At 52.8% G+C, this 21533-nt stretch overlaps 1 protein-coding gene across 4 annotated transcripts in view; it reads right to left on the bottom strand.

Annotated features, from left to right (window-relative positions):
* Positions 1-18666, bottom strand: part of SLC39A11 (solute carrier family 39 member 11) — a 59949-nt gene extending 41283 nt beyond the window's left edge. The window contains exons 1-4 of one of the 4 annotated variants that reach the window (XM_090121769.1): positions 18556-18666; positions 17295-17426; positions 16343-16381; positions 9813-9971 (exon numbers count right to left, since the gene is read on the bottom strand). In XM_090121769.1, the coding sequence (XP_089977895.1) occupies positions 9813-9971; positions 16343-16381; positions 17295-17402 (306 nt within the window). In that variant the 5' untranslated portion in view covers positions 17403-17426; positions 18556-18666. Of the gene's footprint in view, positions 1-9812; positions 9972-16342; positions 16382-17294; positions 17427-18153; positions 18176-18555 lie in introns of those variants that run through there. The other 3 variants (XM_090121767.1, XM_090121768.1, XM_090121770.1) reach the window with 3 other exon arrangements.
* Between the last annotated feature and the right edge of the window lie 2867 nt (positions 18667-21533).

Raw genomic sequence — 21533 nt, 5'->3', positions numbered from 1 at the left:
AATAACAGACCAGCAATAACAGGCAGGGCAACAGAAAAGCACTTCAAAGCCAATTCTTCTCAGGCTTGCTAATGAGAGCCAGGTCAGCTCTGCTAACTACACTGCAAGACATGGAGGTGTCTCAGGATTTCTTGCACTTTCCCCCTAGAGGTCAGCTGGCTGAGGTTTCATAACGCCTGAACCAGAGCAGGCACAACCAGAGCCAGCAATCAGAGCCACCCGCAGAGAGCTGCCAGCTGCACTGCCAGGAGAGCAAAACCATGCTAGAAAAGATGACGCATGGAAAAAATAAATGCATGGGATGCACAGCATGAGCTTGCATGGCCCTGGTGGTTACACAAAGATCTTGGGGTCTACAAACCCAGCCCAAACCCTAATCCCAACAGACAGCTCCCAGCTAGACCCCTGCTCCCCATCCCTGCAGAATCACAGGATTGTTAAGGTTGGAAAAGATCTCCAAGATGTTCAAGCTCAACCCCAACCCATCCCATTGTGCCCACTGACCACATCTCTCAGTGCCACATCCCCATGGTTATGGAACACCTCCAGGGATGGTGACCACACCACTCCCTGTGCCAATCCCTGACTGCTCTTTTGGAGACTAAATGTTTCCTAACATCCAACCTGAACATCCCCTGGTGCAACATGAGGCCACGATCTCTCATCCTACTGAAGCCCCAGGACTGAGCTCTATCCAGCAGCGGGTGGGGATCACCTTTCCCAGGCATCACACCATGAGCCCTTTGGAGCCCTATCAGCACCAACTCACAGGGTCTGGATCTGAGCACAGCCACATTTTCAGCCTCCAATAAAACAATCAATCCCATAATCATTCAGCCCAGCAGGACCACACCTCTACCCCACAGCTTTCCCAGGGGGCTCAGCCCACCAGCCCCAGCCCCACATCCTGCATTATGTCCACCCAAATACACCTGGGGTCCAGGACAGCCATTGTGGAGAGGGGGGTAGCAAGGGTCTGGGGCTCCCAGTGCCCACACTGAGCACCTCCCATCTGCCTCCTGCCACACTGCATCCTCCCACGTCCACACAGCCTGTAGCTATGGCAGCAGGAATGGGGAAGGGAAGGTTCATCCCTGGATAGAAAAGAAATCAGCATTTGTTCATCAGGTTTTTGCTCCAACAGCATCTTGCAAGACGACAACAGCAAACTGGAAGGGTTCTCCTGTTGCAGTGAGACAGCAGAACTTCCCCCTAAGAACCAGGAGCAAGAGAGCTTAAGTGAACATTAAGGAAGCCTGGTATCAGTTTATCTGTAACTAATGTAATACTATTGCGAGTACATTTTATTCACTGCTAATTATCAGCCGCTTTGATAACTCATAATTCTTCCAAATTGCAAACAGCAGCTCTAATCATCGCTCCCCACTGATGAGCTGCGAGAATAAATCAATCCTCCTCCCACATCTCCCAGGGGATGGGGACAGTCCCATGAGCAACCCGGAGCACCCCGGCTGGGTGTCCCACGAAGGCAGACAAGATAGTAAAAGAGATATTTTTGGTCAAAGCCAAATATATTGGTTTTTTTCTCATCTGTGTGTTTGGGGCTTTGCCTTTCCAGGAGGGAGCACAAACACCACAGGAATGTTGCTGGCACGCCGTTCCCAAGCCCCCGAGGAAGCCCAGGGGGTTTGTTACACAACGTGATGTTTTGTAAAGAGCAATATTTAACATGGCAGAGGGGAAGGAAGTTTTTGTAACCTCTGCCATTCCAAAAAACAAAGGCATGCAAATAGAGCTTTGCTTTTTTCCCTGCAATCCAGCTGAAAACAACTTGTTAAACAAACCAGACCTCCTCGGCAAAAGGAGAAGACAAATTGATGTCACCAATCTCCTTCTCCGAGAATGCTTGGAGGAACTTTGAACCCAAGCAGCCCTTTGCTGAGCAATCATCTAAATCCACCTCTGGAAGGCACTGCTGCTGAGCGAGGACAGCAGGGTTAGGGGTGGCAACACCCAGAAGCACACACATGGAACGCAGCCACCCTGCTGTCCTCCAGCTGCAACAAGTTGGAAGCATTCCCCCAGGGATGGCTCAGCCCATTGCCATCACTTGGCACAGCAGCACTGAGCCGGTGCTGCGAGATGAGGTTTTAATTGTGAGCAATCAGCCTTTAAGCCACCAACGGGATTAAGCAAAGCTTTTGCTCCTCATGCTTACTGAAGCCTAAAGGAGCAGCTCTGCATCCTGCCCCAATCTTTGCCTCCTCCTCACTTCGCATATTCAGAACGTGGCAGTGTGTATTTTTGCAGCTTCTATCACACAAAGCTTTTTGCAACAGTAGGAAAAAAAGCCAAGGGAACTTCAATTAACAGCTTATTTTCACATTGTATAATTCTCAGGAATTATTTGCTATCTGTGCAGATTGAATTGATGGGGAAAAAGGGAACAGCAAGCCCAGGAAAGGCTGGCAGAATGCTGCTCCTCAGCCCCGGCCCCTTCCCCTGCAGCAGTGCCCCTGAGCCAGCAGCAACAGAGCATCATCCCAAGACACAGCCTGCAGCAAACTCACTCCCCAGCTCAAGGTTCTGCTCCTTTTTCTTTCTCACAAAGGAGATGCAAGCTTCTCGAGGTGTCTGCAGGAAGCAAGGGAGCCCTGTGCCTTCCCAGCACTCCTCAGGAGAGGCTCTTCCATCTCCCCAGCCAGTCCAATTAGTTTGTTAATTCATTACAAAAGAGAGATGTAATGAGGAACAAGGCACTTCCTAATTACCACCAATGAGAAGCTAACCAATTTCTCCTGCTTCAGTAGTGCAAGGTAGCAAAGCTGCCCCAGGGGACACAGCTGGATTTGGGGCCTGCCCTTAAGCAGCCACACAGCCTGCACTCATCCTTTGCATTCAAGGACACTTTGTTCACATTCTGGATTTGAACACAGCTTCCAGCAAAGGAACCCAGCTCTGCTGCACCAGCATGGAGAGAACCCAGCAGGGTTCAGCATCTCTCCCCTTCTCATGCTCCCTGCTGGTAAATAGGGCAGCACCCACGTGCACAGAGGAGCACACCTCCTCTCCTCGCTTATTCTACCAACACCTGCAAAAAAACACACTCTGGGTTTTCACAACTCAGCTCCGTCGGTGGCTGTAAAGCTGCACAGTGCTGCTCCCCTCCTGGCTGCATCTCATTCTCCCCCAAGCACCCATGAAATATCACTTACTTATATGTGCTGCATTTACCTCACCTATAAAAGTCCTGACAGGCCTTAAAATAAAAAGCAGTATGTGAGAAATGTAAAGCAAGCACAAGATGCCTTTCCAGCCTGCAGCTAAGGAAGGGCTCACACAGACAGCTCCTCATTTTGCATTGGCTGTGAAGCTTGAGATCACCACATTAACATAACCTTGTCTTCACTGTCTTGTTGATAATTAGAGCAGGGCAAGAAGCAGGAAAATGCATCGCAAAGGCTTTCACACCTGAACTGTGACATCCTGAGACAGCACCCAGTGCCCTGCTAGAGGGGGAGGGACAGCCAGGTGGGCACAGCACCATGAGAAGAGCCTCAAGGATGAAAAACCAACACACGAAACCTTTTCACAAGCTGCTCCCTGCCATGCTGGGAGGGTTGTATGTCCTAACATAGGCACTGCTGTCCTCACCACGAGGCACAACATCAGCTCCTCGCAGCCCATCTGCAGAGCAGGCAGCGTGTCGAGCAGATCTGGGTGAGTCACAGCTTACCTCGAGAGCAGGCTGACATCGTGCTGCATTTCTAGATGGATGCAGATAGATTTTCTGTGCTTTACATGAAAGCAGGCTTCCTCTCCTTGACAGTTCACCACCCAAGCAATTGGAGCTTGACTCTCTTAATGGCAGGTTTACATTTCGCAGTGGGGGCATTCATTTGGGTGATGCCAGGAACAAATTCTAAGGTGGATTTGAAGATGAAGGAACAGATGAGGAGCCATCAATAGCACTCATTGTACCTCAGATGCACAGGGCCTCTTGCAGGTACCCAAAATAAGTATAAATACTGCTGGGGCTCATCCTACAGCTGAAGATGTTTCTCCCCACTATGAACTGGCACCATGATCCCTAAACCAACCCTGAGCCCTCCACTGAAACACTGCATATCCCAAGTTGGAAGGGACCCATAAGGATCACTGAGTCCATCCCTAAGGTGCAAGGACAGCAGTGTCCCCATGTGCTGCAGTCCCCACTGCCACCCCCACTCAGCCCCACAGCAGCTCAATCCAGAGGAAGAGCAAAGCAACCAGCAATGCATGCTCCAATTCAGTCAGCAGAGAGCTCACACTGCCCAGGATCCAGCAGAACTGCCCCTGACAGCAACAACCCCCCATGTTACCATTCAGATGCACCCAGCAGACATGGGGGAGATGTGTCATTCCCATTTACTATGGTTTTGGTTGGTTGTTTTTTGTTTGTTTGTTTTTTTTCTTTTTTCCCTTCCAAAATTTATTCTCCTTTACAAATCTCAGCCAGCCCCTTTGCAGTGACTGAAATGCAGCAGGGCAGAGAGCAGCCCTACTTTGACTGGAGCCTTATCAGTAGGTAACACCCCACATTCAGGGTAACCAGAGGGAAATGGGCACATTATCGTGGGCAGAGATGCACAGCATAGAGGTAATGGGGGAGAAGCATGGCTGGCACAGTGCTGACAGCTCATTGAATTAAGCCAGGATCCCCCAGCCCTGACTTCTGCAGGACTGTACACCTCCTGCTGTCAGCAGCTCTCACCACCATGGGGACCATCTGCTGTCAAAGCACTCAAGAAATATCATTTACTTAAATGGAGGCTTGCCCTGGGGAGCAGGACCAGCAAGATGCTGTCAGAGGAGAACTGGTATCCACCAAGGATCCCATAGGTGGGTTCAGGGAAGCAGAAGCACCTTCCCCATATTCCCCACTCCCGAAGATGGTCCCCTTCCTCAGCGACCAGAGTAGGATCCCCCTGCCTGAGCCAGCAGGACGTGGAGCAGACCAACAGAAGGGCTGCTGTTTGTTTTCCCTGAAGCAAAGGAAGTCGGATCAGAGCAGGAATGCAGTCAGGCTGCAGCTCACCAACCCCATCCTTCCAGCTCATCCCATCCCTGCTATGAGGCAAAGGCTACAAAACTGCAGCCCCTGCACACACAGAACACAAGCTCAGCTGGGATCTGGAGGAAGCCTGAAACCCCAGCAGCAAGCACAGCTCACAGATACACGAGTTTTGTAACCATGCATTTACAGTCCTGCCAGTTCCCACCTTCTGCAGAAGTATTTTGGTTGAACCATCACCACCCTGCCCAACAACCAGAGCTCCCCAAGCAGGAGCTGACCAGAAAATGAGCTGCAGAGCACCTCAGATGAAATGCATCATCTCCTTTTGCTGCACAGCTCCTCCAGTGCCCCAGGAACCAGAGTCAGCAATCCCCTGCTCCGGGTCCTCACCCAACACAGCTCAGCTCTGTGTTTCCAGGCCTTGGGCAGCTTCAGTCCCATGGCCAGAAACTCAATAAGCCAGAAAACACACTGCACACACACACACTGCGCGCGCGCGCACACACACACACACACACCCTTTGGTTAACACTCACAACACAAAGCCTCCACCTACTACAGCAATGAGGATGTGCAGCTAATTAACTTTCTAGGAGTCGCAGATGAACAGGAAAAAGCACATTAAGAATGGGAACTCATGATGGGCACGTCTCAGGGGAATTAACAAATTGCATCAGAGGAATTTTTATTCTGTTTATAAATTGATGCTGGTGATGAGCCCCAGCACACCCCTACCACCCCATGGAATAAAAAAGCCATCAGCTCCAGCCCCACGCAGATCCCACAGGAGAACTGCACTGTTGCTGCCTTAAATGTGGGGCTGGCAGGGATTTGGGAAGCAATGGATACCTCTTCCAGGCACATCCTGAGCCAAACTGCAGATACCATCATTACTACGTGGGACAATGTCCCTGGGATGTCTGTTTACTGAATTCTCCAGTCCTTCTCAAGAGTGCTCCCAAAAATAGCCTAAAATTCACCATGCAAAGTACTCGATCCCAGAACAGACTCTAAAAAAAGCTCACATGCATCATTGGTTTTGCTCTGCTCACCCAGGCCAGCACACACCAAGACCCCACTGCAGTGCTCACAAACACGTGGATGAGGGGCAGGAGCACAGCACTGCTCTGCTACGAGGGGAGTTAATGACATCTGGCCCTTGCTACACCATGCAAATACTCACTCCTTCCTCACTGACCCCAGGCCAAGCTCCTCAGACTCCCACCTGCCCATCAAACCATCACACAGCTGCAAACAGCAGTGTGAGAAGCCCCAGGTCAGGTAAGAGACATCATCCAGGTGCTGAGCACAATTCTGCCATGCAGTTTCCTCTCTCAGAGCACCTGCCAACCCAAGAGAAAGGCTTTTAAAAGGCACTTTAGATACTATTTGCTGTAAATCTAAGGAATGCTCCACCCATCACATGCAGCTTTATTGATTTACTCTGCAGTCAGAAATAACAAACCCTGTATCTAGCTGGCAAGAAAATAAAAAATTCGATCAAGGAGATATTTCCAGGTTGGAATTACAGCCTCTCTCCACTCATCCTTTACCCAAACACTGCTCCAGCTACGGCTGGGGACCCACGAGCTGCTGCCCACCTCACATCCCCTTCACACACCCAGACCCCAGCATAGCGCAGGAGCCCGCCCGACATTTCCAGCCCCACAAGCCTTGAGGTAAAGGAGACGAAGGTCATTAAGCATCATTATCCTATTTAGCATGATGACCCCAAAGCAGAGAGGATGTCATGCAGCCGGGCAGCGGAAGGAACGATGTGCTTAATGGGAAGGGCGGACGCAGCGGCACATCGGGGTGACGCAGCCCATGAGGGTCTGAGCCCTGCACTGATTTATCTTCACATACATTTTCTCTCCCTTCCCTGACTTGTACCGTTTTCCCTGTTCCACCAGCACCAAGTTTCGCTCCCTCAAAGGAGCCTTTAAAGGGCAGTGATCCAGAAAAGGAAGAAGCAGAGCTCCTCCAAGCCACAGCTCTAACGCAGGTTGTGCTCCAAATACACCCACCTGCACACAAGAGCAGTAGTAGGCACTGCCTGCAGCCCCTGCCTGAGGCTTGCTGACCTGGCTGTAAGAGGCTGTTCAGGGTCCAGCAGCTTGAAGATGAAAGCAAAACGCATGCATGCATGCAAAGATCTGGGAGCAAAAGCAGCCAGGGAGTGTTTGAAGATCAGGGGCAGAGCTGGCTGCGTTTTTCAGACTCCTGTAGAAATCCTTTCGTAAGACTAAGGGCAGAGCAAGAACCCAAAGGTGGAAGCACAACACATCACACACACCAGAAGGCAGCAAAGTCAGCAGAGCTGCAAGACAGATTTGAAGGATGAGAATAATATTCCTTAATTTCAGTGTTCTTATGTGCTACCGTAGACCAAAGGCAGCCACTCAGCCTTGGGGACCCTTTGAGCAGAGTGCTGTGCCAACACACAGCTATTATTAAGCCAGTCCTCCTTCAAAGGCTCTGCAGAAACAACATTCCATTCCCACAGGATTGTTACCCTCAGCCCCAGTGCTTTCTGCACAGAGGGAAAAACTCCTCACCCCCACCCCCTGCCCCTCAAAACATCACCAAGTGGGAATAATGTTAGAATTCAGGACAGGAAGGAGGAAGCTGCTGCAGCTTCACCAGGGCCAGAGGAAGAAAGAAGCAGGCAGGTCACTTAGTAAGGGTAAGGTATTCCCTGAAGGTACAACAACACCCTGTTGCAGAATCAGCTCTGCTGAATACGACGTGGAAGGAGGTGGTTAGTAGCATAAAGGAGATGCCCACTGTTCAGGGTTCTGGGGTCTGTTCTGCAAAGGTCACACGCTCCCCAAGCACACCCAAACACCGTGTTACACCTTGCTGTCCTCTGCCAGCTCTACAGACACAGCTAACAGACAAGCAAACATGCTAAAGCCTTCCCACAGGGAAGCCGTGAACAATAAAGATGTAATAGATTAAATCTGTCTTTTGTAGGGAATTTAATGACTACAGCTGTTCAGCATCATTAACCACTTTGTCTTGGCTTAACCCTCCCCCCCCCCTCCCCAGCACTGCTGCTGAGCAAACAGCCAGGTACCAACAGAGCTGCTGCGGGGGGAAGTAAGGCTGTGCTTCCCACCTAGAAGCAGCTCTGGGGTGATAAGGAGTCATTAAAAGCTTTTAGGACCCGTTGCTATACAGCACGGCAATGAGGGAGGGGTGCCAGGGATGGGCAGGGCTCTCTGCCAGAGCTGCATATGGAAACGGCTCCTCCTGCCCAGGGCTGGTGTGCCCAGTGCTCTCATTGACATGCCTCTATCTCCTGATTCCAAGAGGAGGGAGAAAAGAATAAATAAAAATCAAGATTGCAAGACGTTAACTGATGTAGAAAGAAGCAAGGCTTGGTGAAGGTGAAGAGCTCGCAACAGCAAAAAGAGCTGAACAGGAACAGCAGCTCTTCTCCCATTTGGACTCTGCTGGACGTTGAGCCCCAGCAAGACCAACGTGTTTCTAGCACACTTGGCACTGTCCCTGGTCATCCTGCTCTTTACAACACAAGAATTTCATGCCCCACTTCTCTTCCCCCCCTACACACACTCCCATTTCAAAATGCACACCAGCACAAAGCATCAGCCACCAGGAAAGAGCAGGCTTCATGATGCAACTGTTTGTCTGTTCTGTTGAGAAACACCAGCATCAGACAGCTGATCAAACACACAGCCCCAGCAGCACTATGCAACCAAAGCAAACCAGTGCTGGAGACTTCAGGTTGCACAGAGCAGACACAAAAGGCACAGACCTGCTGCTGACAGTCCCCCAAAGCTGCACAGCAGGGCCAGCACACTCAGCTCTGCACAGTGCTGCTGCTGAGAGGTTCTGAGCAAAGGCACACAGCCCCAGAGCAAAGCACCATTTCTAGGAGCACCAAGAGGAGGCAGGGAGAGATCTGGTGCATCTGCCTGTGTCTGTTAGGGGAGGCTTGAAATGCAAAGGTGTGGGGAGCACTGACACAGCCACAACCACCAGCCCTGCCACTCCTCAAAAGGGAACATCTCATGCTCCTCATCACAAATAATCCTACTTGCACAAAAATAATTGATTTTTTTTTTTTTAATCCGTTTGGAGGGTTTTGATAACATCCTTACAGATGAAGCTGTTTGTAGGTTTTCAGCCGTCGAAGTCCAACAGAGCTTCTGATTTATTTATTTTTTTAATAATACTCTTAGACAGTAGGGTGGTTCATTCAATTCTGAGATGCTCAGAGGGCTGGCAGCTCTGCAAATTAAACCTCTGGGCTGAAACAGAAGGTCACACCTGAGCTGTTTGTGAAGTGTTGCCAGTGAAAAGAACAAAAGCAGAAGCGTGGAAAATAAAGGAAGCAAAAAGGAAAGAGCACAGACAGCCTAAAGCTGCATTCAGCTCAGGCAGAGCTACAGAGTCTTGGGGAAAAGAGTTTCATTAGATCTGTGATAGAAAACAGTCTATATCTGGCTTCTGTCACAGCAAAATGCAAAGGAAGCACAGAGGATGCACAAAATACATGAGTTTTCGTGGCTTGGGACTACCAGCAGACCTGCAGCATTACTCCACTGCTGTCCAAGCACAGCTCCTGCACCCACCCCACAGCCTGCTGTGAGCAATGCCCTGCTCAGCTCCATGAACCCCACACTGCAGGAAACAGGAATGTTACGCTGAGGTTAGGAACACGTTTCTATCCCAAACAGCAGCCCAGAGCACACTGGCACCAGCTGTGGCTGCAGCACTGGGTCAGCCCCATGATGTGCAGCAGGCAGAACCTTGGGAGTGCACTTACCAGCACCGGGATGAGCAGGTCAGCAAAGAAAACAAAAGCTGCTCCCAGAGCAAAGCCCACGGCCACGGGGACGAAAGCGAAGGCTCCAAAGCTGCCAGAGTGCTCAGCCATCTCAATAGCCGGGGCCAGGAGGGACCAGTAGGAGGCAGCCAGCATGACCTAGGAAACAGAAGGTGAGTGGTGAGAGCATGGGGACCACGCTGCTCTGCTCCTATAGGCTGAGAGCCAAAGTCCCCATGGGCATTGATGTGCACGGCTACACAAGCAGCGTGGCCACTGTAACCCAGCCCCACCACCATACCCAGCTCCCAGCCCAAATGCATCACTCAAGGATGGAGAAGGAAGGATTTTCCACCAGTTTGAACCAAAAGTGTTTTTCTTGGCTCAAGCCTAAAGCAGTGAGTGAAGCACATGAGATGGTTAGGGGAATTTTCTGGGGAATTCAGCAGTCCTTCAGATGGAGCAACTGCAGAGCAGGAAAACCTCCCTTATCCCTGGGGAGCACCCAGGCACTGCCCGCTCTGGGCACAGATCCCAGCAGAGCTCTGTGCATTGCTTAGTGCTGGGCTTAGTGCCCAGCAACACCTGGGAAGGAGAAGGAACTATCCCAGAAAAACAAAATTTGGGACCTGTGGGGTTTTTCCAACCGAGCCCAGAGCAGGGCAGGTTCTGATGCAGCTGGTTGCTCTGGATGTTTCCCAGATTAGAGAACAGAAAGCCAAGCAAGGCACTGCTTCCACCAGCTTATACTAAAGAACCTATCACCAATGTGTATTTTATCCCCTTATCTCTTCCTCTGCTTTGCTGCGTGACGCACTGGGCTGGGTTAATTGGAAATCACCAGCCCAGCCCCAGCAACAACGCTGCAGCTCACCTGGGACCAGCTCTGGGGAATGACCCCATTGGGCTCAATGATTATTTAGTCTCCATCCAAAAGCCAGGCTTAATACAGGGGGGAGGGAAGAGATGTGAAGCAGAGGTAGCAAAGATAGCAGCTGAATACCCACTGTTCCCACAGCACAGATGGGTCTGTGACACTGGGATGAGGACAGAGACCATGGGGGAGCAATCTTTTCAGGGTCTCCATCCCCACCAGTGGGGATGCTGCTCTCCATCCCACAGACCCCACAGGGTGCATGGGATGCTCTGCCAGCTGCAAGATGCTCAGAGGAGGGCCTGCCCAGCTCGCTCTTGCTGTATGAGTATCCTCCTGCAGAACAGAGATGTGTAATGAACTACCCCACTTTAAATCATTTTTATAGAAGGAGTGAAATGCCTATTGCTGTAGATACCAGTCCCCGAGGGATTGTGTAAATCTCAGCTCTCTATGAGTAAGAAGAAAGCAGGCTGTCATGTCAGACTTAACCACAGCTGTCAAACTTCATATTTCAAATGCCACCTCCTTTAAAAAAACAACAACACACCCCAACACGGAAACACTGGGAAAGGCTTTGCAGAATTATATTGTCACCTTATGTTAAGATATCATTCCCCACGTGAAGCAGAGGGCTGACACAGCTCAGCCTCCAGATCCCATTACCACTGAAGTCAGCATCAGAGCTCCCCCAGCCTTGCTACATGCAGCCCCCAGAGGAGCAAGGCACAGCTTCAGGCTGCCCAAACCTCACCAGCTCAAGGAGCAGTGCTGGGCTGCACTGAGAGGTTGGGTTTGCTCAGGAAGGAGAAGGGATTCATTTCTGTGCCCAGGTTGTCAGCATGACAGTGAACCTCTACAGCCACCCTGGCAAGAATGGCAGTGGTAGTTCAGTTGTGGGACATTCAGATGACCTCCCATCCTACTCCCAGGGTCACCAAGCCTCTTCACAGAATCACACAGTGGTTATGGCCACACAGAGCCCAGGATCCCCCCCCATGGAGACAGGATACAAACACCACAGCATCACAGGACAAGAGGTGTCCAAAGCAAAAACAAGGAAGTTTGATCTTCCCTTCCAGCATGCACCATGCACTCAAGAGAGAGCCCTGCCTGCATCCTGCTCAGACCAACAGAGCACGAAGCCATTCCCACAGAGGACAAGTTCTGCACAAAGCCTTCCCACTGCATTTGCTGGCAGTGCATAGCGGTCTGCTCAGCTCCACCAGAGCAGGAGCCCAGCACTAGGCTGGCACAGGCACACACTGCTCCTGCCAAACCCTCAGCAGAGCCTTCATGCTCTGGAGCTGAGCTGCAACAACACCATAAATCCACCAGCTTTGGGAAAACAAAGGGAGGATGGGGAGGAGGAGGCCCAGCAGAAGGCAGTTGTGCACCCAAAGCACCCCCAAGCTGCAGGGAGCCCAGCTTTTCCTTACAGCAGTCAGCACATCTAGACACAGCAGGTCTTCTCAGCCAGGAGCATGGAACACATGTGCAGGGTGGGTTTGGTTTCATTCCCTTGCTTTGTACCTCCATAGCAGCAGTGCAAGACTTTTCCACAGCTGAGATTGAGCTCACACAAGATTAAGCTCTGAAAAGCAGGGGGCTCCCGTGGGCTCAGAACCTGATTGCCTCGCTCCAGGACAGCCTGGCACCATGGAAAATGAGTGAAGCCAGACCTGTTTCCTCCTACTGATGGGAAATAGCCCAAAACATGCCAGTCCACAACCACAACAACACTGCCCAGGTACCCACCAGTACCAGCATCTCCATCCAGGGGAGGACTCAGCACCCAAAGCTCCCCAGAACACTGCAGCCCCAGCTCTGCACTTCTCTTCCCCACCCCAAGCAGGGTGGCACAGTGCCACAGCTGGGCACAGCCACCTGAAACCACACTCGTGTCAAAACTAAAGCCTTCTCCATGCACAATGCATTCTCTGCAGGACCCTTCTTGGCATCGTGCTTCTGTAGTGGGAGCACAGCTTCAGAGGAAGCAGCCCCATGAATGGCACACGGATGGGAGGACCCGAAGGGAGATTCCCCCCAACAAAACAGGAAAGAGAACTGAAGGCCAGAGATTGGCAGGACGCTTCCCCAGTGGACTTCTGTGCCTGACTTCATTAAGGCTCCAGCAACAAGAACCAGCCTCAGCAGACCTGTGTAAATTACCCATGCTGTTTTAAGCAGCACTGAAAGGGAATATTCATTGCCAGACTCATCTGGTACAGCGTAAAGAGCATGTCTTCATGATTTTTCTGCTTCACCTGGGACAAAAGAAATCAAACTGCAGTCCAATAAAAGGAACAGCCACGCAGGGAATGAGGACTGCAAGTGCTCATATAGGCATCAGCCCCTTGATGTTCAGATAGCACAGCACCTCCAGGACAACGCTGAGATAACAGGGAGCATTTCAGAAAAAAAGGTCTTATTGAAGAATATCAGATTTAAGAGAAAAACCAGAATTCCACATCAGCTGCCCCAGTAAGCAAAGCCTGGTCTCCATGGAAACTCACCGCCTCTGCGTGCCCAACCCGCTGTTATCCATGGTTTGCACAGAGGGAACTGAGGCAGACAAACAGCCAGGTGCTCAGCAGGCAATGGGGTGGAAGCAGCCGAGCATCCCCTTCCCTGCACCTCCACAGGTGCCATCCAGCACAGGCAGCCACACCAAAGGGGTGAAACAAATACGCTTCACTTTGTGGCTGTGCCCCAGCTCGGGGCATCACAGTAATGTGAGCACAGGCTCCAGCTTGCACCCGCTCCCCCAGAGCAAAGGTGGACCTGCAGGGTGAACTGTGGCTCTCCAGGTCCCCAACCACACTGGATCATCCACCTCGAGTCACTCGAGCGTCCCCATCCCTGACCTCCCAGCTCAGTCACAGGTGGCAGAGAAGTCTTGAGCTCATTCTCAATATTTCACAACGCAGGCTCCCAAGACACAAGCAGGGAAATTGTTACCGGCAGGATAGAATTACTGCTGTGACCCATCTCACAAGCAAACCTGGCCCAGGAGAGCATGGCACATTCCCCAGCAGCCCTATCTGTGGCTCCAGGGACACAGAGCTGAGCACCAAAGCGGTGCAGTTAGAAGCTGTGCAGCACTCGGGGCGAGGAGGTTTGCTGGCTCCAGCAGAGCACAGGGGAATGCAGAGAAACCCAACAGCCCAGATTTCAGAGCTCGCACCACAGATAAAGAGAAATTCAGTTCTGTCTCTATTCCAGCACTCGGAGACATAGCCTGTATATATTGGCAAGAGATTTACATCAAAGAGACGGCGTTTAGCAGAAATTCCTTACAACAGGAGAAGTAGTCCCTGATCACTGTCTGAAGAAACAATTTTTTTCAGGGCAGAAGAGAGAGAGAACGGCACAAACAGCTTTCAGAACAGGCTGCTCACATCCTGCTCTTCCTCCCCACAGTCAGAGCACACAGAGCACCCACAGACTGCCTGCTGTCTTCTGCTGGAAGGGCACCAGCGTGGCCAGGAAGGGGCTTGCAGCACTGCTCAGCTGCAAGGAGCAAAGCCTGGCTGGAACTCGGATGGGTTCTGTTACTTGGGGTAACCCCCCACTGGTACAGGGGCAGTTTAAAGGTGTGGGGTTAAGTGCAACCTTTGGAGAGAGGCACTTTGGTCCCTTAGCAGGCAAAAAGGCAGAGTGCTACGGGCACATCTGGAACAAATCTAGCAGAAAGGACAAAGTTCCAAGCTCCAGTGCTTCTGCCACGTCAGTGCTGCCCAAGCACTCAGCCCCAGGGTGCAGAGCTGCTCCCAAAAGGTGCAGTGGTACCATCACCTCCTCCCCAGAGGCTGCTGGCATCAGAGCAGGGCTGCACAGCTCGTGCTTGGCATGAGCAGCTCACCAGAACCAGCACAACCCATAAACAGCCACGAGTCATCCTGATGGTGTTCCCTCCAGACACTGCAGTGATCTCAGGAAGGCTTCCCTTCCCTACTCCCAGCACAGCAAATGCAAGAAAGCCATGGAAAAGCCAGTGTTTGTAGGACATCTGCTCTGCGGCCGAGCCACACCTCTGCCACGCAGGGATGACTCAGTGACAGCACTGGAGCTAACGCAGCAGCTGTCAGAAGGCAGCAGCACCCATAGCACATCCTGGTACCTCCTCTGATGGGGACAGAAGTGCCACAGCTGAACGGGATGGAGACAGTACGAAGCACCTGGCAGCATCTCCCTGACTTGCAGATGAGCTGCTCGTAGGAACAAGGTTGTCTCTGGCAGAAAGGCAGCTCAGAAATCAAGCGCTGGAGCCAAGCTCCAAAACAGGCAATTCCTAAAACAAGTGATTAATTTATAAAAGATGACCCAAGAATTTGTTGCAACAGACTATCTGAACTATTCACATCGCTAGCAGGTTCCAGAAAAACTTGCTAGGAAGCAAACCAAGTTCTGCAGAGCTTCACCTTACCTGCCTGGGCACTGATGCAGCCCCTCCTGACCCCAGCACAGCTGGGTTTGACTCAAGCATTTGGAACAGAGGAAGACTTGTGATCTCCAGGGCTGTAAACAAACTTCACCTTGATCAATAGGGCTGCAGTGGTTGGGAATACACACATAACAAGGAGCCCTGCTCGACACACAGCATCAGTGCTAGCAGTTACATGCTGCACAACAGACAGGCTCCTGCTTCATCCTGAAATCTGGCAACATCTTCCATGCTCCAGATGCCAGAGACAGAGCCAGGACACAGTGAGAGGGCTCTGGCTGAGCCCTTTGCTGTGTGTCCAGGGGCACTAGGAATGCACAGAGGGAAGCAGCACTGGACTGGGCAGCAAGGAGCTGCATCCAACCTCTGCTAACACAGCAATGGATCCGACAGCACGTGGGAAGTCCAGACACCCACAGCCAAACCACTCCTGAAATCCTTCTTTACAGCCAGCTCCCACAGCACATCCCAACACACAAGGCAGTGATGCCAAGAGCATTCCTCAGGGCTTCCTACCAGGGTTGATGGGCCTTCCTAAAGCCTTCAGGAGCTGACAGGTTGGTGTCTGGTATTGCAGCAGGTCGCCAAGACACACCAGCACTGCAGGGAAAAGCAGCGCCGTCCACCAAGCACCGGCAGCCAAAGAACATCTACAGTTCTCAGACATAGAAAACAAATGTGATTTATTGAGTCTGAATGAGCCTCCACTTGCTCATAAACACCCCAGAGTCTGGGCAGTGGGAGACATTCTACATTCGCAAGCCCCAGCACAACCTCAAACCACAATTGATGCCACAGTTTTACCTCTTCCTTCAAGACCTAGTGAGCACTACATTTACTGCATGCCCTTGATTTAGGCTTCACTGCCTTTATTCTCCAGGATTTTAAGCACCCTAGCTCAGCAGGACAGCAAGAAGCGAGCTATGCACAGTAGCCTGCAGGACAAGAGCTCTCCAGTCCATCTGAACTGCTCCAGGACAAGGAATTCAGGAGCCCAAAGAGGTGAGAAGAGCATAACCCCAAAGCTGGCACCCCCGTGCCCCCAGCCAGCACTGCACCATGCCCCTCTGCTGCCACAGCAGAGCAGCAGGTAAGCACCAGGGGATGCTAACAGCAGCAAGCAACCAAGTGATGTACAGAGAAGCAGCAGAGATGTCAGCATGAGAAAGCACATGGAGGCAGTGAGCAGGAGGAGGATGCAGCACTTACCCCTGCAGCAAAGCCCAGGCTCCCATCCAGGATCCGCCTCTGAAACAACAAAATGAACACAAAGCACAGCATTTACTAAGGGCACAACAGGCAGGGTGCAGCCACACCACAGAGACACATGGAGAGGAGGCAGCTGTGTTGGTGTCACACTAAGGTGACTTTCTTCTTCCCATTTTTGCAACCCAAGCAATTGCCTTGCTGTCATACAGCGTGCAGTGCTTCAATATCCAGCACTGCAGTCACCCTCCTGGAGCAGAGGTGTCTCCTCCAGTATCACCCAGAGCCTGAGTGCTGTCCTGGCTACAACTTCACGTGCCAACTCACCAATGCTGCCCTATGATCACCCCAAGGATGTAGGGGGCAAACTAGAAGCCACGTGTACACCACTGCCATTCATATCCCCTCCCTTGAAGGTTTTTGCTCCTCTAACAACGTGCTGCTACAAACAAAGCCATTAGTCTGTAGCCCAGCACGTACCCTGCCTGCTTCACCCACAGCAGTTTTTCTCCTTTAGCACATCACCCTCCCCCAAGAAGACAAGCAGCATACTGCTGCAAAAGGAATCTCACTTTGCAGCGCACTCCTGAATAAATCATCACAAGAGAGAGACATAAATAATAAATCCATCACAGCAATTCTGAACACAACAGCAGGGGGGGTGAGGGGGGGCCTCCAATTTCGGAATATGAAATAATTTAAAGATTAGAGCTCTGCTTGTTCTGAGCATTACACAGCAGAGGAGAAAAAGCCCACTGCTCTGCCCCACACACCACAGCCCAGGGTTGGGAATTTCATTTCCTCCTTTGTTGTGCTGGCACACAGGAGAGGAACAAGTTGGATTCTTTCCCTGCCAGCCCAAGGACCACTCAAGGCCAAAATAAAGTCCCTTCTGCTCAGGTTCCAACAGCCAAAGCTGCCTGTGAGCTGAGTGCAGCCACTGCCCAGTACTCACCTGCCCGCTGGAGAAGATGAACACTAATGCTGAGCCAGCAGCTGTCAGCCCCCAGGTGAGGAGGGTCCCCAGCACCGCCTGCAGCACCGGGCCCTGCCCTGGGATCATGCTGAGTGCTCAGGGAACGGCAGCCTAGGAGAGACAAGGAGCATCAGGAGAAGCCTGCAGTGTAAAGATGTGGGACAAACCACGTGTCATTGCCTGGCTGATGGGGGAGCTCAGCCCCTCACTCAGGGGACAGAGCTCACTGAGCTGTGTGCCCTCTCTCTCTGTGTTTCTTGCTTCTTGTTGCAATTTAACCCAATCATAGAGGAGAGATTACAGGCAGGTCCAACCCCACACGCAGCCAACATTGGGCTCAGACCCATGGGCTACACTGCGAGCAGAAGCCCTATCCAGGCAGGGAATGGCATCCTCCACCCACTGGAGCATCTCCCAAGTCTGGAGGGTGTTTTGCTTGGAGCAAGCACGAGTCCAGCTCCCACGCGAGCTCTTCCAGCATGACCTCACGTGCACACTGAAGAGCAGGAAGAACACAGGGATCAATCTAACACCTCACTGAGCACAGCTTGGCCCACATCTCCTGGCAGCTCCCAGGCACGTGCCTCACACCCCACTTCTTTGTGCCAAAAACCCATTCAACAGGCACAAAAGACAGATGTCTTTATGGCACAGCAAAGACAGCAGAAGGGGAATTATCCCTGGAATGGGCACCACAACATGGCTCAAAACCACAGCTAGTGGCTACAGGCAGCCAGGAGGGGATTACTGCACACCTGGGAGCAGCACTTCTTTGTAACAGACAGGCTGGCTAAGAATGCATGCATATAGGGATAAATATACCTTTCCACACACATACCTTTGCCTCTTTTTCCCCTCCCGGGGGACTCAGAGTGCCCTCCCAGCCCCCCGTAGGGGCCAGCCTTGCCCCAGGAGCACCAACAGCAGGGTCAGCTACCTGGCCCCAAGCAGAGGGATATCCCCAACCTCCCTTACTGCGTCCCCAGCGCCTGCGGAGCCCCACAGCCCCCACACCGTCCCTCTCCACACCGCACGGACCCGCTGCCAGCCCTCCGCGCTCCAGGCCCACAGCCGCCAGCCCAGGCCGGAGGTCTGAAACCCCCAGACCCAAAGCCCGGAGCCCGCAGCCTCTCACGCCCAGGCCCCAACCCCACGGATTTCTCACAATCCTAAACCTCTTCGGCACCTCCAGGCCCCTTCCCCGCGCAGCCCGACCCGCTCAGCCCGGCCCCACTCACACCGTCCGGCCCCGAACCCCGGCTGCGGCCCCGCGCCACTTCCTGGTGCCGGCACACGTGTCGCCGTCGACGCTCCGCCCACTCCGAGCTCTCCGCCAATGGGAGCGCGGCGGGGGCGGGCCGTCAGCGGCGGTGCGGACGGGCGCGGCAAGGCGGGGGTGGAGCGGCGCGGGCGGGCGTGGGAGATCACCGAGGTGACGGAGGGAGAAGCCAGAATTAACCCGATTCCTGGGGGAAAAAATAAAAAGGCTGAACAACCAGGGGCTGTTCCACTAGGAGCATCCGAGGCCGGAGCTGTCTGCATCTCCTTGTGAGCCCGAACCGAATGCCACCCACGTGCTGTGTCCCCACGTCACGCAGGGCTCCCGCTCCCTGCATCGGGGTGTCCCCAGGCTGTGCCCCCTCCCCTCACACCGAGGGAGGAGCAGCACCTGAGCAAGACCCTGCACTCAGCACGGTGTGCAGCTCCCATCCGTCCCGCTGTTATCGACCTGTTCGCTAATTAACGTCCTGCTCACTGACGGGGGCTGCACCCCAGAGACCAGCACACCTCCCCCTGCTGCAATACACCCCAGCAAGCACCTCCCCATACACCGCCATCCATCCCCCCATCTCAGGGCTGGAGCAGCCTCAGGAGCATCCCTCCCTTGGAACAATTAAGCCCTGGCAGCCCAGGGATTGGGATTTACACCAAAAGCAGAGGAACCCCAGCCTCTGTGCTCAGCACATCCCGGTGCCAGCAATGCGTGCTGCACCATAGGTAGCAGCAGGATGCACTGAGTTCTGCACCACCACGCTTCTTCATTAGTGCTTATCTTTTAACAGTTTTTGATCAGCCTCCCCTGCTGCAGCTGGGGAAGGTTGAGGCCATTTGAAACCTCTCTGATTTAGGATTTAATCAATTTCCCCCATAATTGCCTGCATCCTTCATTAGCTGCCGTAACAAGGCAGATGTAGCATGAGGTGCCAGCTGGGAGGGATGCGAGGACTAAGCACACAAAGCTCCCGCCCACAGCCCCAGGTTCCCAGCAAGCCATGATGAGGGCTCATGGGGTGGGGACAGCTGGCAGGGCCAAGGGACAACACTGGGGCTATCCCTGTGTGGGGACAAGCAGGGAGACCCAGGCAATGGGAACAGTCAGACTCTGCAGAAGCACCAATAAAATCAGCTCACACCTTCCTTTCCCAGTGACGTGCACAGACCACCATGTCTCCTTCCCCAAAATAATGGGGCTGACCCCACCTGACATCCATCTATGCCTGTTTCCTGCAGCCCAGTGCTGGTAAGGGATGGGGACATCATTGCTCCCCACTGTGACAGTGCAGGCGGTGTGTAGGCAGAGCTGGCAAGGGATGAGACCCAGAGACCCTAAAATTTGAAACAACAGGAGGGGCAGCAAGTTCTGTGCAGTGTCTCTCAATAAGAAGCAGCAGGATGCACTGGAACCAGCACTGAAACCCCTTCACTTTGTTCAGATAAAGCTCCCGGTGGGGATCAGTGTGGCAGCAGCACAGCGATGGCCCAGGCACCCACACCTGGGGTGTATCTGCAGAGCCCTCAATGTCCCTGTTGTTACCCCTGTGCTACTGCCCTGCCAGCGGTGTGTCCTCGTGGCCTGGCCACAGCACACATCCATCAGTGTCTGCAGCAGTGCATGCAGCCAGTCTGGATCCACTGGTAAGCCAAAGGAATGAGAGCTTCCTGAGAGCTCCATCCCTCTCCCCTGGGGATGGGGCACAGCGCGCTGCCCCCCAAGCAGGACCAGACAGGGGCACAGCATCTCCATTGCATGAGCCAGAGCTGATGACACCCATCCATCACAGAGCACCGAGTGACAGCTTTATGCCTCCCTGCCAGCTTTAGGCTCACTGTGAGAGACATAAAGGACACGGTACAAATCTGAGGGAGTACAGCCAGAGAGTGCAGGTGTCCTGCTGGGACAGCGGGGTCACGCAGCACACGGTGTCGCTGACCCCAACAATTGGAGTGGCTGCATGAATTTCTATTGCCAAATGCATTGTTAAATTTAATGCATGCAGCCCTGCAGAGCACAGAGTGCAGCAGGGAGAGACGCAGGCGGGAGCTGGGATTGCAGCCCGTGGCTGCCAGAGGCTCATTAGCATCGGGAGTTATCGTTATGATTCACGGCCCATGCGAGCAGCATCTTTCAGTGCAGCCCAGTCCTACTCTCGGTTGAGATCAATAAACTCATTATGAAGGCAAATAATGGCAGTGGGAGAATGAGAGAGGCGGGAGGCAAGGAGCCGGCTGCAGGAAGGGCTGCAGGAGTGGGAGGCAGCAGGAGGAGGAGGAGGACAGCCTCATGCAGGGGCTGCAGAGGGACCCGCACGCCACCAGACCCATTGATCCCTCTGCAGACCCCACCTGTCCCATTGTTACATCCAGCAGGAGCACGGTCAGGCTTCAAGAGCATCATATTGATCGTTCAGGTTGGAAAAGACCTCTAAGATTGTCAAGTCCAACCAGCAACCCATCCCCAGCGCCCACTAACCACATCCCTAAGACATTATGAACAAGGATAATGGGAGCCACGGGCAGATGGGCTGAGCAGGAGCACACCAACCCCCCCGCCTTCCTGAACAGCACCCAGACGAGCCCCCTGCCCTCCTTCCTGACTGGGGAGGAAGGTCAGGTCACCCTCTCCCTCCATTGGCAACCACAGTCCCAGCACTTTGTAACACTCATTTCCAGGACAGGGGTCACAAACGCTGTTTTTTTTTCCATGACCCTCGAAGAACAGCTGGGAATGGATGGCAAGAGACTCAGAGGGACTTTGAAAGCTGCTTTGTGGTCACGTAATCCCCCTGCCCCTCTCCCATGGGTTGTATGGAAGTCAGAGCTGTGTGGAAAGGGGCCATGCATTTCTCCCAAATCCACGCCTGCCAGTAAATGGCTTTTCAGCAGAGTGGATACTTGGCAAGCTAAAAGACAAAGAGGAGTTTATCTGCCAGCACCAAA

The sequence above is a fragment of the Phasianus colchicus genome, chromosome 20, assembly GCF_987193195.1.
Source record: "Phasianus colchicus chromosome 20, bPhaCol1.hap1.1, whole genome shotgun sequence".
In the NCBI taxonomy this organism is placed as follows: domain Eukaryota; kingdom Metazoa; phylum Chordata; class Aves; order Galliformes; family Phasianidae; genus Phasianus; species Phasianus colchicus.
This window is presented reverse-complemented; position numbering and strand designations above follow the sequence as displayed.